Genomic DNA, 15,967 nt, shown 5'->3' on the forward strand with positions numbered 1-15,967 from the left:
ATGTCCCTCCTATTGCTATAAATATAAGGGAATTTTTCTCTCATTCGGTATACAATCTCTTACACTCACATCTCCCTCTTACATTTGACTACGTTACATTTTAAAGAGACTCACTTAGGCATTGTAGAGTTCTGCGTGGGGATTCTCACTCGTGCCCCTAATCAATCTTCTTTTTCGAACAGGTCATTAATCGCTTTTCAACTTAGTCAATGATTCATCCATCGTTATTGTTACATCCAGGAGACTCATCCATCATTGTCGCTCTACCCTGAATGACTTACCAATCTCTTCCGATAATTATTCATCATTTGGATAAAATCACACGTCACCCATTACCCGAAGAAGTCATTCGTCCCTCAAGTGAATCATCCATCGCTCAAATATGTCACACAAGAGTTAGTTATCGCTTGGATAAGCCACAAGCATATCATCGACCGACAGTTTCTCATCTACAAATTTATTATTGTAATTGTATAACAACAATTAGTATTTAATTTTTTTTAATATCTGCCATTAATTCCCATGACATCACTTTAATTTACCTTTATAAGGTGGTGCCTCGACTCTTTTGAGAAATTTAATGATTAACTAAATAAATGTTAAAATCTAAGAGAATGTCCAAGTCAAAAAATCAAAATTACTATTTATATTAGGCACGGTCATTTATCATTTCATAATATTATAATATTAAAAATAGTTGATAAACTAAAATTTGAGATTACCAACTTACGAATGGGAGGTTAAAATATTGTTGCTGTTGTTATTGTTGTCTACTCATTTGTTCTTATTATTAATTATTGTGTTATTTTAAGTATTTATTTTAAATTTGTTGTGTTTAATTAGTATTTGTTTATAATTAAAATTTTAGATTGAACATCTCATTTTAATAGGCAAATTTCACAAACTATTTATATTTTTTGTTTAAATTGCAGCAATTATCCATTTGTTTTTAAATTGGTCGTTTTATAAACGTGGACCACTTATCTCTTTATATTTAATAAATAATTAATATTTTTTTAAATCTCACAATATATGTATTTTAATTATTATATATATTAAATACAAATAATAAAACAAAAAATTAGATAAATAATGAGCGATTGCCTGCTAATTGATTTATGGGTTCAGATAAACAAATTCAAAAACTCAAATTTCATATAAGAAAGATGTATAAACTTATCAGACAATAATTTTTTTTTTTTATTTTCTCATCATCAGGTTTAGATTTAGATTTGTTAGGAAAGAGATAATTGAGAATAGGGGTGGATCCATAAATGGATCTGGGGAGGGTTGGCCCCCTTGAATCCGCCCCTGGTTCAGAACTAGTGGTTGGTGGATTATATAATTGATAATAAAAAACACATATTCTTGCTTGATAATACGTGAATAAGATAAAAAATAAGAATATTTTCGGATAAAATGATTAATTTTTATTTGATGTTAACCATTAAAACTATTGCTCCCTCTTGTCTATTAATTAATTATTTTTGATATTTCTACTTGCTAATGTAACTATAAAAATAAATAAATAAATTTGTAAATTTGTTGTCATCTTAAAAGTGAATTTTTAATTTGATCAATTTGCTAAATGAATTTATTAGTTTGTTAATAATATAATGTTGTCAAGAATCATTGATCATTGTCATTAAAAAGTGGCTAATAATTAGGGTTAGGGTTTAGTGAAATTTAATATTGTTAATAATTAATTTGTATTTAATTTAAAAAGTGGCTAAATCGTGGGTTAACTGTTGGCACACGAAGGACATGGAGTTGGAAGATGTTGGAGGTGTTTTTGAAGTTTGAATTGAATCTCATCATCAGGTTGACAAATGAATGTTTGGGAAAGGAGGGGGGAAGAGGAGAAGAGGTTGGTTGACGGGCATGGGATGGGGCCTACGATCTCGACCCCTTCTTTTTGTTTTTGTATTTTCTCGAGGAGCAAGGATCTGCTTCTTCCAACGCAACGCGACGCTCCTCTCTCTCTCTCTCTCTCTCTCTCTCTAAACGGCTTTAATTTGAAATTCCTTCTGCCCCGATCTGCCCTGTTATGATTCTGAACCCCCACGAGTGAACCACTTCTTCGACTCAGTCCTTATAATTTCGTGTTGTTGAGGCGGAGCGACCGCAACACCACCTTCTCTGTTTAGGGTTTTTGCCTTTGCCCTTGTTTTATGAGGTCTTGACTCGGTCCCCCGTCGTCGAAGGTATTGTAGCTATTGAACGAACTTCTTTCTTCTCGTTCTGTTTGATTTTCCCGCTTGCCCTTTCCTCGTCTTTTGGGTGTTGTATGGATTTGTTCAATCTTTGTTTTGCCGGTTGACGTTGATCGAAGAAGACCGGCGTTCTGGATCTGTATGCGGGTGTTTACTCTGATTACTGTTATAGGGTTTTTCTTACTTTGGCATTTCCTTAGGGCGTTTGATTTGTAGGAGACGAAACCGTTTCCGCACATATTTAGAACTGATAATCGACAGGCGCTTTTAGTTCTCCTGGTACGTTGATGCTTTCCTGCTGCTTCATGGTGTAATGTTGTAAAATTTACACGTTAATAACAGGAAGCATGTTATGAAAAAACTGAAATGCAAGATTTGTACAGAAGAGTAATTGATTGTAACAATTGGTATTTTCATACTTTGATCAAAAGTTCATTTAGAATTTCACACAACAAAAAATAAAAAAAAAAAAGAAGGAAGAAGAAAGATAAGAAAGGATATGTTTCTGCATTCAGCTTGTCTTTATTTGGGAAGTTGGTTCTTGGTTTGGCAAATGGAGATAAAAATAGTAACAGTTTTTGTACACTGGGTGATGTTTATATAATCACTATTATGGATTAAATAATATCTTTTATGTTGAAATAATGATTTTTTTTGATATATTGATATATTCTCTTTATTAGAGATTAAATGTTATCTACATATTGGATTAGTGATACTTTCAATAATTTTTAGTGCTTTCATTTTATCATGTTTATACAAACTACTAATAATTTTAAAATATATATATTTTTGCAATACGATGTCATATTCATTTCTGTATTTTGCTTCAAATTGTCATATACCATTTTCATTTTTGTATGCATGTTTGCACCCGTGTCCATATTGATGTTTCTTAGAAATTAGCTTACTAGCCTTAACACGTCCACTTTAAATGCAGGCATTGGTGGGGCTAGGATTTTTGGCCAGCGGGCCAATAAAAATTAAGTATTAAACAAAATAAAATAATAACTTACCAAAAGAAATAAAGTAATAATAAAAAAATCTTACAATACCATTTTAAATGTACATATATATTATGTTTACTGGCCATGATGAGTTTTGATAACCTAAAGTTATACTTTAAGTAATAATTGACAAACCTCAATTGTAGAAAAAAAATCACATAAAAGGTTAAATTTTCTCTCTCGTCCTCCTTGTCTTCTTCTCTACTCTCCCTTCATTTGTTCTATCTGTTTATTTCCCTTGTCCTTCTATCTTTGTCTCTCTTCCAGTACAATAGTTCTTGTAAAAGGGAAATTGGGTTGTGTGCAAGTGAAGATAGGAGAAAAGTAGAATATTAACTTCACTTGTCTTTAGGATGGACAAAATTAAAGTTACAAAGTATATATTTACTTTTTAAAATTACATTGTTACACTACTGTAATTCAAGAAACTCATAAACACACCATTTAACAGTTGATTTTTATTTGCCAGAAGGGCCAAATGTCAATGTTTTTTAATTACTTTTTGTAATTTTTTAATTAGTGGGGTCAATTATGATTTTCCATTTTTTCAGTGGGGTCAAACTAAAATTAACCTAAAAAATTTTACATACGTGTAATGAAGGAAAGAAAAATTCAGTGGGGTCAATTGACCCACTTACCTAAGGGTGGTTCCGCCCCTGAATAGAGTGAATAGACATATTGGTAGCTGATTGTGACATGCACGTAGACCTCCTTATTTATTTGACTTAGATTTTCCATTACCTACGCCCCCCCCCCCCCTCTCTCTCTCTCTTTCTGTGAATTGACTTAGCTCCATCCCTTTCCAACACTCATTATAATGGCCAAGCCATATCAATCTTACCTCTGCTTTCTTTCTATTCACCTTTACTTTCTTTTATGGCATGACAAAATTTTCTATTACTGGAGCAGTTGAAATAGTGTATGTATAAATTCTTGTTTGTTCTAACATTATGCATATGTTGTTCTTTGAGGTCTCATGGCATGACTGATGCCTGCCAGATCTTTGCATAAACTAATCCAATTAGCTATTACTGACCCAAATGTTGATCTTGTACGTGTTATGTTGTCATTTTACAGGACTTACATTTTCTCAGTAGAACTTCAAACTGATGGTAACTCAATTTTTTATTGGCATATGTAGAGTGCAATTTGTCATATTAATGATGGCAACTGGAAATGCTTATTTTGATGACATACGGAGTAAGCCTGAAGTTATTGATCCTCCTCAAGATGAAGACATGATGGATGTTGGTGAGCATGTGGATGATCCTGCTCAAACTGCTGTGAAACCAAACTTGACTGTCTCCAGCAGTGTTCGTGAACTATTGGAATGCCCTGTATGCTTAAATGCTATGTATCCTCCAATTCATCAGGTTAGCTTACTTTTATAAAATTGGGAACAGTGGCAGTCTTTCTTTTATGTTTTAGGCTTTTAGCACTTGGGCGTTTCTCTGTTTTTGATGTTTTACTCCACTTTCCAATTTTTGTAACGTACCTTCTCTTATAGTTGCTGTGCCCCCATTCTAAATTGGCATTATTCATCAAAATTCATGAGCTTTCCATTTATAAAAGTTTAGTATCATATAGTCTTAAATCAATTGTTTAGCCAAAGGACAGAATTTGAAAAAGAGAAGCAAATGTCTGAATCAAATTTTATTTCTTTAGATATCGTAATTGATTTCAAAATATGTTACTTCAAAAATTGGTCATTACTTAGTTCTCAGTCAATAGGCTTCCTGTACTTTTTACCTAGAGAGTTATAGAGAAAATTTGTTGGGGATTGGTTTTCAACAAAGTAAATTCACTGAATCGGAAGATTCAGTGAATCAGTGGTGGATCTAGTAGTGAACTGCCCTGGGCTGAAGCCCAGGGCAGCTCACAAAAAAATTAAAATTTATAGTGTAAATGTTTTAATTTTTTAGTAGTAGCCCACTATTAATTTTGCCCAGCCCACCCCCAATTTTGCCCAGCCCAGCCCAATCCATGTGCCTGGATCCGCCCCTGCAGTGAATGCTCCACAAAGCATACTGCACAATGTAGAATTACCCTAATTATGTTGCTTCACCCTTACCTGAAGGAATTCTTTTGCATTTGTGCATGTATGCTTGTGTCTTGTATGTGCTAATCTTGGTTGGAGTGGAGAATTTGAGAAAAGGTGATGATCCCGTTGTCCTGAAGGCTGAGTATGCCTTTTCATTTAGAGTGAACACTTATCAACTCTGTGCTAGTCCTTACCAGGACAGAGAATTTAAGAAAAGTTGATGATTCCTCTGTGCTGAAGACCATTTGAGTGGTATTGCCTTTGAGAGGAAAATTCTTCAACTCTATTGAATGCTTAAGAGTAACTGTTATGGGGCCAAATGATATAAGCAATAACTTATCTAGTAGTACTTTGAGGGAATTTATAAGATAAGGCCATAATAGAAATGATTGGCAAACTAGAATTCATGTAGGTGGGCCAAAATAGTGGGATTTAAGACTTCATATGTCATTTTACTTTGAGAGAATTCATATTTTAAGGCCTCTCTATCTCTTGTATTCAATGCCGTCACCAATACTTAATTTCATTGGGTGGGGTCTAGCTTGCCAATCATCTTTATTCATGATTATACCCCTTCTGTAAAGCCGTATCTAATATCATGCCTAACAGTTTTTCACTAAAGTTTCTTTAGTCTTTGTCTGTCTCTTTTGATACAAACATCTTTTTTTTCGTCCTTTGTTCACACATATCCATCTATTGGTTGTCTTCTTGCAAATCTAAATTATTTTAACTGCATCTCATGCATTTTATCTTTAGTAGGTGCTAAAAAACTTTCACCTGGTTTTCAATTTAGACTCAAACCCTTAATTTTAAGAATTGGGGTTTTCAACTGTCTATTTGGTTTCAATTTTAGACTATTGTTGTTGTCGTTATATTTACTGTTAATTGCTGATGTGGCAAACTGGCATGGCTGCCACATCTCTCTCTCTCTCTCTCTCAATCAAAAAATATATATTTTTTGCTTGGTATAAAAAATATATTTTATTGATATAAAAATATTTTTAATTGCAGAAATATATTTTAATTACCAATTACATATAAACTAATTAAATATATGATTTCTAACAATGTATTTTTGAATTAAAAATATATTTTCTGAATTATAATAAAGTATAATTATAATAAAAATGTAAAATATATTTGAGATCAAGTTTATATAAATATATTTATATATTTATCTAAACATCTATTTTGTTCTTGTGAATGGACACTTTCTCTAGTAGTTGGACATTCTCTTCAATTTAAAGATTACATTAAATAATTTCATAAATTATACAAGCTTCTTCTTCCATGCATTTTCATGCTTCTATTAGAATATTATCTATTCAACCACTTAATAATTTTTTATCTTTCTCGTGGATTGCTTCTTTTCTTTAGGGCAAATGTGTCCATAGACCTTGTTATTCTTTTTTTTTTTTCCGCATTTATTCAGAAGCTTGGAGAAATACACTTTACTTTTCCTTGATTGGTCTCTTATTTGCCCACATGTTCTGGCCGCTACTTATATATATATATATATTTTGCATGGCTCGAATCCCTTGTTTTTTCACCTCTTGATTTTGTTAGTTTTTTCACACACATATTCATCTTTCGGTCAAGATTTTAGTACAGATTTTACAAGTTTTTAGTCTTGCTTTGCTAGAGGGTGAACTTTGGTAGTGATGCAGAGTTGCTACTTGCTAATAGACTCTTCTGCGGAGTTTAGTTAGTTTTTCCAAGCAATTTACTACCTGCTTAAGTAATTATCTGAGAAGATAATTAACTGATTATTGCTATTCATCAAAAGTTGTAAATAAGAGAAGTTGGAGTACATGGTTGTACTTAGAAAAGATAACTACATGAATTACAAAGAGGCAAGTAGAAAATAATAGAAACCTAAGCATAAAAACAGTGTAAATTTAAGTAATTGGTATCCCATATCTCACAGGAAGCCAGCAAAGACCTGCTATTATATTTGATATAATAAATATAAATATGTGCATTTAGATTTGCTCATTCTTTTTTGCTTTTCCTCTTTGATTGCAGTGTTCCAATGGCCATACATTGTGCTCTGGGTGCAAACCCCGGGTGCACAATCGGTGCCCCACTTGCAGGCATGAGCTTGGCAACATCAGATGTCTAGCTTTAGAGAAGGTGGCTGCATCACTTGAACTTCCATGTAAATATCAGAGCTTTGGGTGTATGGGCATCTACCCATATTACAGCAAGCTAAAACATGAATCCCAATGTGTGTTTAGACCGTATAACTGCCCCTATGCTGGATCAGAGTGCACTGTCATTGGTGATATTCCTTACCTGGTGGCACATCTAAAAGATGATCACAAAGTTGACATGCACAATGGCAGTACTTTTAACCATCGTTATGTCAAATCAAATCCGCATGAGGTCGAGAATGCAACATGGATGCTGACGGTATAACTCTCTTCTCGCTGCAAACTCTCAGTTTCTTGTACTTGTTGAGTCAAGTGTTCCTTCCAATTCTGTTTTCGTTGTTGCAAAGTCTTAATTTTGTCACCGCACTTCACTTACAAGTATGGGGCTGCTAAGTATTATCATGTGTATAACAATTTCCTGAATTTGAGAGCAAAAAAGAAAAATCTAAATTCTCATGTCATCAGACTCTACTGTTACGCATTAGGTTTTTGACGAGCTTTGACAACCAACATATATCTTTCATCATTCCAGGTTTTTAGTTGCTTTGGGCAGTACTTCTGTTTACACTTTGAAGCATTCCAACTGGGGATGGCTCCTGTCTATGTTGCATTCTTGCGGTTCATGGGTGATGATAACGAGGCAAAGAATTACAGCTACAGCCTTGAAGTTGGAGGGAACGGAAGGAAGATGATCTGGCAAGGGGTGCCTAGAAGCATAAGGGACAGCCACAGGAAGGTTCGTGATAGTTTTGACGGTCTCATCATTCAACGAAACATGGCTCTCTTCTTCTCGGGAGGAGATCGTAAGGAACTGAAGCTCAGGGTTACTGGAAGAATCTGGAAAGAACAGTGATGCTGGGTATATCCTTCATCTTCTTCTATTCAACCAAACCGTTAAGTACGGTGATTCCTTTTAGCAGTCTAGGTCAGCTCTGGTCATCATGTATTTTGTGGGGTTTTGGAGGCAAACTCTCTTTGCTTGTCCATGCTTTACATGAGTGGGGAAGATAGCTGGGTTCTGCAATGACAGGGATATATGTTTATCCTATGGTGGCCTTTCCCTCTGTTTTGTTTCCATGCATGAGCTATGTAGTTCGTAGAAGAGAGGAAAATTATGTGATCAGTTTACTTGCAGTATTTACTATAATTCCATGGTGGAGATTGGAACATATGGCTCTGTGCGTGTGTGTGTGTGGCAGTTTGATATGTGTGTGTGGGGATTCACATGACAATTACTAATTGAAAAGGGATCCTAGACACCTTTATATACAAATCCTTACATGCATACATGATACATACGCTAACACGATTGTCTGCATTTGGATTTGATTTTTGAGGACGTTTGTGGCATGCATTTTGGGTTGATTTATTTATTTCTAGACAGATGTCAAATATAAATAATCTCCAGCTGCTTGACGATTGCAGTTTGTTGTATAACCTGATAAAACTTAGTAACACCACACCCAAATGACTCTCTTTCTTTTTTATATCGGAATAGATAATCAGAAGAGAGGCCTAATAAAGCATGTCAGGAAACTGCCAAAAAGATTTAAATAAAATCGAGAATGGTTGGTTCCCTTTGAGGACATGGACAGTCCTTCAAACAACTCTCCCCCTTCTAGCTCGGGCTGAAACCTAACCGTATGAAACCAAAATCAATCCCTTTTATGCTACATCGTATTGTTGAAAGTTGATAAACCTAGCTAGCAAGCAAGCTTGTCATTAATTTAGTATACACTTTAAGAAGAAAGAATCTGGTAATCTATTCTAGCGTACTAATCAATTAAGATAAAACAAGAGAAAAAGAAATGAGAATCATCTTTTAATAACATAAATGCAGTAGCCACGGCCCTACACTCCGAAAACAATAACAAACTCCAAGACCAAAGTAATAAAACAGCGCCCGCCCCCCCCCCCCCCCCCCCCCAATTGCTGGTAAAGTTCCATTTAGAAGAAGAAAAGAAAAGAAAAGAAAAGATAACACCAACAGAAAATGGTATGAAAAGAAAATGAAAGAAACTAGGATAGGATTGGTATCACTCGTCAACAGAAAAAATAATAATACCAACTTCCCCCAAGAGAGGAAACCGTATGAAATTTGACCTTTAAACGAGTCCATCTGAGGTTTTTTTTTTTTGCTTACATTAATTACTGCTTGTAATGTTCAAATTGCAAGCAAATGACCAAACAAGCTCCGAGTCCCTCCAGAACTCCATGCTATGATGCATTTGCTTATGGTAGCCCACACGAGGAGCTAATTTTCCAGGAACCACACAAGAAATCTGCGAATGGCTTATTGCTTACTATACTAAAAACCGCGTGGAAATTAAATATATTTAAGTTCAATAAAGCTTGGAATCAAAAACTCAATTTTTCTAATCAGTATCCAAAACGATGTGCTCGATCATGCATTATTATAAATTCATCAGAAAACCCATCCATATCTTGTGCAAATCTAGCCAGTATAACAACCAGACTTGGGGAAAGGACCTAGCACATTGAATTTGAAGTCTCATTTGCAATTGACCAAGTATGCATCCCATCCTTGGAGCCGATATTCGCGAGCTGTCTCTGCAGGGCTTGCTGCCTTTATAATTCCACGACCCACGATTATGATGTCACTGCCTCTTTCAGATATGACCTGAAACAGTATTTATAACGATGCAATCACAAACAACACATAATTAATGGAAATCATTGACAAGGCCCACTGCATCTATAACCTGTTCTACATATCAATTCATTCAGTAAATGGTTAGTTCAGTCCTAGCTCATGTTATTTCCTTTAATGCAGTTCCTTCTGGATACACCTTAGCAAATACAGACTATACAGTAGCCTAGCCGGAACTCCATTGCGGAGATGGATGGAGATAAACACCCCCCCAACCTACCCACTGTTATTTACTCGTAAGAACACTGCACATGCCGTGCCAAGAATAAACAGCAACAATCAAAGCTTTGACCAATAGGTGGTGTAACATCTAGTTCACCAATAACCTTCGTATGGCTATATTTTTTTTAAGGTAAATAAAATATAGTTACCAGTACTACTCATTTCCCGTAGGTTTTCCATAAAAAAAAAAAAAAAAAAAAGATGCCCATTCCTTTATCTGTCATGCCCAACGCAAGAGTCAAGGCCGACTAACTTCAACTTTACCCTTAGCGAGCCAATTTGCCTCATGTTAAGTTGAAAGTTTTCTCTAAAATCTCCACCAAATGTTCACAAGGAGACAAAAATAAAATAAAATAAAATAAATTAATGGGCAAATGGGGCTAAAATGAGAAGTGAACTCAGAAGTCAGAACTATCATATTAGAAGAATGCATATGAATCCACCAAAAACAACTCAGCTAACATGAGCTGAACTTACAGAATATGGGGTGTTATATTGCTGGCCCAGGTCATCCCCACCTTTCACCATTTGAACACCAGGAGTTGCATGAATGAACAATGGATTTCCTGGTCCTCCCGGCCATGATGCTGGGTTAACAGAGATGAAACCGATGATGAAATCAGAATGATCCTCGGCTATTTTCACTGCAGCAGCTGTGTAATCTCCCTTCGCAAGGTTACCAGCTGAACTCATTTCAGCAAGTAGCAGGAGGCCTCTACCATGAGGTAAACCCTAAGTACAATCAAGTGTTCAAAATATTAGAGAGAATTCAATTTTGGATATTGGTATGATCATTTGGAATCAAGTCAAACTAGTAGCGTGAACCTTCAATTTCAAACCATCCACTATTCCAGGGCCTGAGATAATGTGAGCATTAACTATATCAGCCCAATCCAATATACGGAAGATTCCACTGCAAATCACATAGCCAAAACCATCAGTCAAGATCAGGAAAGCAAGGAGTGAATGTTCCTAAACATAAAGAACAGTAAGAAAAGCAAAAGACTAACCCTGCATATTGCATTGTAACTGTGTTTCCAATATCAGCGAACTTCCTATCCTCAAATATTAAGAAGTTGTGTTTATCTGCGATCTTCAATAGAAAAAGAAAAAACTTATATGGGGATCAGGTATAAGGGTCTATAGTGATGCAACAAAAAGAGGGTAGCTTAAAAATATCACTATCATTAAGTTATCTCCTCAAACAACTACAATTTCATAATCTTTTCATGTGGACCCTGGGGGGCAAAAACAAAAAATAGAAAAGAGTTTTATCAGAGTCAGTAAAGCGGGGAAAACATCAGAGAAATCTTTATTAAGTGAGGCTGCTGCAAAAATTAGTTGGGAGTAAGGACCTTGCAAGAGAAAGAACTTTTGGGCAAGTTCTAATAATTTAAGTCAGCCATGAGGAGGTCATTTTGCAGTTTGAGAAGCTGGAAGTTCAAACTTCAATTCAGGGCAATGAGGATTTAAGTAGGCTATTAGAATAAATAAAGGTGTTGCATTCCATCAAAGAAAGCCATCTTCAGCATCTTCTGTGCTGTGTGCTCCAACCTTGCAAGGTTAATCATGTGGAATTTTGGACATAGGAACACATACAAGAGAAGGATTAAAATGCAAAGAGGAGGTGGTGGAGAGATATATTATGGAAGGTAGGACTGAAAGAGCAGAATGTGCTGAAAAAGAAAATATGAAACACAATTACAATGGAGTTCGTAAAGAAGGAAGCAGTTTCAAACAGCACATCCTTATGAGCATGGACCCAGAAAAATGACTATGCAGACATGGACTGGAGATTATGGAGCATTTTGAGTTGAAAGCCTTGTTGGAACTTTATGAGATAATACAAAAACTAACGTTAAGCAACTCCAATTGGCGTCCTCCATTGATTAGACAGCTATTAAAATCATAATCAATTATAACAAATTTCACTGTGTGAAGGCAGGACTGATGTCAAACTAGAATGAAACTGGGGCACATGCTATTCTTCCATGCAAGGGATCTTGAATCTTTTTGTCTCTGAAGCTAGGTTCAGAATTCTTAATTTAAGAAGTTCATTCTTTATCTTCATGGTAAATAGCCCTTTGCCATAACTAGTACTTGTTGGAAATAAATAATAATTGATAGAATGAAAAGCATTGTAAAATTTCCAAGTAACAAATGAACAAAAAAAATAACCATTCTCTCCTATATTAAGTTTTTTATCTGGGCTAGTTTCAGACAGTCACAATCCAGTGCCAAATAACATGAGTCATGAACAAAATGGATGTCATCATGTTTGATTGTATGTAGATAGTTTTCATGTTTCACAGCGTGAATCACCACCCATGATGATGTTTGTGACTAGATCTAACAAGACCTATGAGATGCAAAACGTCAAAATAAATTTACAGAACAATAAAATATTTAGTTTACATAGGCCCCAGATCCAATGAATAAATATGAAAAACATATCATCATCAAACAGTAAAAAATTACATTACATATATATATTACAGTACCAACCTCATCATGCCTAACAATCAAAATGATAAAAGATTAAAGGCTTTCATATATCTTCCAAATGAATTTATTTAAAACAGAAACCTCCAAGAGATCTGGGAAGTATACAAGTTCAGCAACTTACTGAGCGAAGTTTGGAGCCAAACTCTGGAGTAAAATCAGGCAATATATCCACATGGGTTTTCAATAAGCAGATCTCTGGTCCAACCTGTGAATATCCAAACCAGCATAAGCACAAAATCAGAGAAGAGAAAAGAAAAAGATGGAAAAGAAACCATTGGATATGTGCAAAGCTGATATACCTCTATCCCTTTCTCTTGCGCATGTACAAATAAAGAAATGTCTCAAATCCATGTTTGTTTCAATTTTGGCACCTAAGAATGTATTTAAAGGAAATAAACGGGTATCATCCATATATAAAACAAAGAAGACAAAAAAGGGTCCATACATAACATCTATAATACCAAGTATAACAAGGGGGGAAGCCTTTTCTTCAAGTTAAACCTATAAGACTTGTACAATCAAAAATCCGTGCCAATCATCATCAAACATGTACCAAACGTGATGATTTTTTTTTTTTTTTTACCTGTGAATTTATCTGTTTTTGTGTTGAAATGTTGTATTTTTTATGATTCATTTTCAAGCCAGAGAGGTAATGAATACAAGAGGCCTAGCAACTCAATAAAATTCTTGACCTCCCAACCATTAAGACTTCTCTAAAAGCAATATTGTACCAAACAATCTGGGGCTTATCCAATTTGATGTAATCACAGCGCCCACACCTGAACCATATGAGTAATCAAAAGACAAAGTTCCTTCAAATCTCACTGCTGATTTAAAAGAAAAAAAGAAAAGAAAAAAGTAATCATCTAACGACCAACACCCACCTAAAAACAAATGTCACTCTAGATTCTAGAGAGCTAAATATCTTAAGAGTATTCTGCTTTTTTGTTCTTTAAATCATATAGCAATCAACTGTTAATTTTCCTCGAATGATTGATTTGGTGAGCTGTTTTCGATTAATTAACTGGATAAAATCCTCCATTCCCCAGTAAGCTTTCAGTTTAAGTATAATGTTGTAATTATAATTGATTTTTTTTCCCCACTTAAATTTGCTCTTTTTCCCTAGAAATGATAACTTCCAATATCGCAGTCCATGTCTAACAGTATCATATCCTAAACAAGATTTCATAAAAGCATCCTGCTACATAGTCATATTGGGTTATTGTGGAAAGGAAGACTGCGGCCACACCATGGGGTTTTCTATTTTAAGAACACTTATTTTAACTTCTGTTTCTTGACTTCTTCTAGGTAGAAAACAAATTAACCTACTTTAGTTCTACCACTATTCCAATTATTTAAATGTGTATCAGTTCTCTTTCAATATGCAGCGATTGTTAAAACATTCAAAATCTCCACTAGGCAATAACAAGACCTAATGTTGTGATTCGAATTTAATACTGTAATAGGAGTCCAAGTAAATGACATGGCTAAATTAAATCACATAAGAATTCTAGTTGTCTAAACATATCAGGAAAAGAAGTCATAGGATTAGAGAATCATTATAATCATCAACCAAGACCTACTTTACCTTTGTGAATGAGAAAGAGGTTTTATATCAGCGTACCAAACCCCGCCATAATTTCTCTCTTTATAGAACACGAAGTGAGTCTCATCAAGACTGCTATAAAATATGGTGCCCCATAGGTGCACTTTGTGAGGCTCAATACGAGCAAGTTGGACCTACCAAATACAAAATTAAATATTTTCCATATTTTCTCGAGAAAAAAAGCAGGGTCTTGTATATTGTACGCCAACGGCGACTAGTCCCTTGGCAAAGAGAGGTAATACATCACGCTGAGATAGTTGTAATAGCATTTTCTTGAAATCGAAAAATGAAAAAAATGCATTTCTTGTTATATTTCCCTGATAAAAAAAATGGAAACGGTAAAAAAAGAAAAAGAAAGAACGAAAGAAAGTAGGGTTGTCTGTTGGTTGGCTCACCTTGTCGGCGATATCGAGCAGTTCAGAAGCAGTGGCAACATCAGCAGCCAAGCACAAGTTGCTCTCCTTCTTCACCATGACCTCAAACAGCCTCTTCCCAGTGGGATTCTTCGCCATCTTCGCTCTCTCCCCGTACGGAATCCGAACCCGAGCCACCGGCAAGGCCGGCTGCGGTGCCGGCACGGATACCTTCCGATTCTCCTCCAAAAACTTCAAGACCATTGCCTCCACCTCGTCGGAGACCCTGCCCTTGGCCTTCAAAATCCTCACCATATCAGTCAACTTGACAATCGAATGCAGCGTAATGCCGTTCTCGGCAAGATTCTCCCTGCCGCCCTGCTCGCGATCGATCATGACGACGGCGTCGGTGACCCTCAACCCCGCCGCACGGAGCGGCGCGGCGGTCTCGAGAACGGACGCGCCGCTGGTCACGAGGTCCTCGATGATGAGACAAATCTGAGATTGCTGAAAACAACCCTCGATGGCCTTGGCGGTGCCGTATTCCTTGATTTCCTTGCGGCGCATGAGCATGGGGACGCCGGAGGCGGTGGAGATACAAGTGGCAATGGGGAGAGCGGTGTAGGGCACGCCGCAGACGAGGTCGTAGGCGGCGGCCGGAGGGAGTGTAGAGATTAGGGTTTGGGAGATTTGGCGGAGGAGATTGGGGTAGGAAACTATGAGGCGAAGGTCGATGTAGATTGGCGACGATATGCCGGACTTGAGCTTGAAGTTGCCGAACTTCACCGCCGAGATGTCGTGCAGCTGCAGAATCAACGATTCCGTTGTCACAGACGCCATCTCTCTCTCTCTCTCAGAGGCAGCGTGATTTATTATAAGATTGAGTGGAACGATGAATAGAATGTGTCGTCTTCTTCGTCAATTTACAGTCTTCAGTCTGAGTCTCAGTTGCTCCCCGTGGCTGTGTGTGTTTAGAAATACCAACACAAAAATAGTATTATTATTTTAGTTAAGGAATTAAAATAGTTAATGTTTTATTATAATAATTTTGATAATTCTTTTTTTAAAAAATAACTAAAATATTATAACGATCCTTTTTATCATATAATTTTACAATTATTTGTATGATGAAAATTCTTTGGTTAGAGGGATCATCGCATTTGTTATTATAAATAATAATAATTTAAATTTAAATT

At 35.8% G+C, this 15,967-nt stretch overlaps 2 protein-coding genes across 3 annotated transcripts; one reads left to right on the forward strand and one right to left on the reverse strand.

The window, feature by feature from the left end:
* Positions 1-1,766: 1,766 nt before the first annotated feature.
* LOC127790992 (E3 ubiquitin-protein ligase DIS1) lies at positions 1,767-8,583 on the forward strand. 2 transcript variants are annotated; one of them, XM_052320733.1, is made up of 5 exons: positions 1,767-2,204; positions 2,414-2,492; positions 4,362-4,593; positions 7,287-7,673; positions 7,947-8,583. In XM_052320733.1, exons 3-5 carry the CDS (start codon positions 4,381-4,383, stop codon positions 8,265-8,267), a joined length of 921 nt encoding a protein of 306 aa, XP_052176693.1. In that variant the 5' UTR covers positions 1,767-2,204; positions 2,414-2,492; positions 4,362-4,380; the 3' UTR covers positions 8,268-8,583. The 2 variants fall into 2 exon arrangements, with proteins under 2 accessions (XP_052176693.1, XP_052176689.1); XM_052320729.1 differs by lacking the exon at positions 2,414-2,492 and having other exon boundaries at positions 1,769-2,204.
* Positions 8,584-9,734: 1,151 nt separating this feature from the next.
* On the reverse strand, positions 9,735-15,737 carry LOC127795728 (uridine 5'-monophosphate synthase). The gene is made up of 6 exons (XM_052327595.1): positions 14,814-15,737; positions 12,934-13,017; positions 11,318-11,400; positions 11,133-11,220; positions 10,785-11,039; positions 9,735-10,055 (listed from the first exon to the last, which is right to left on the reverse strand). The coding sequence occupies exons 1-6, from the start codon at positions 15,609-15,611 to the stop codon at positions 9,927-9,929; spliced, it is 1,437 nt and encodes a 478-aa protein (XP_052183555.1). The 5' UTR covers positions 15,612-15,737; the 3' UTR covers positions 9,735-9,926.
* Between the last annotated feature and the right edge of the window lie 230 nt (positions 15,738-15,967).

This window comes from Diospyros lotus, chromosome 1, assembly GCF_014633365.1.
Source record: "Diospyros lotus cultivar Yz01 chromosome 1, ASM1463336v1, whole genome shotgun sequence".
NCBI lineage: Eukaryota > Viridiplantae > Streptophyta > Magnoliopsida > Ericales > Ebenaceae > Diospyros > Diospyros lotus.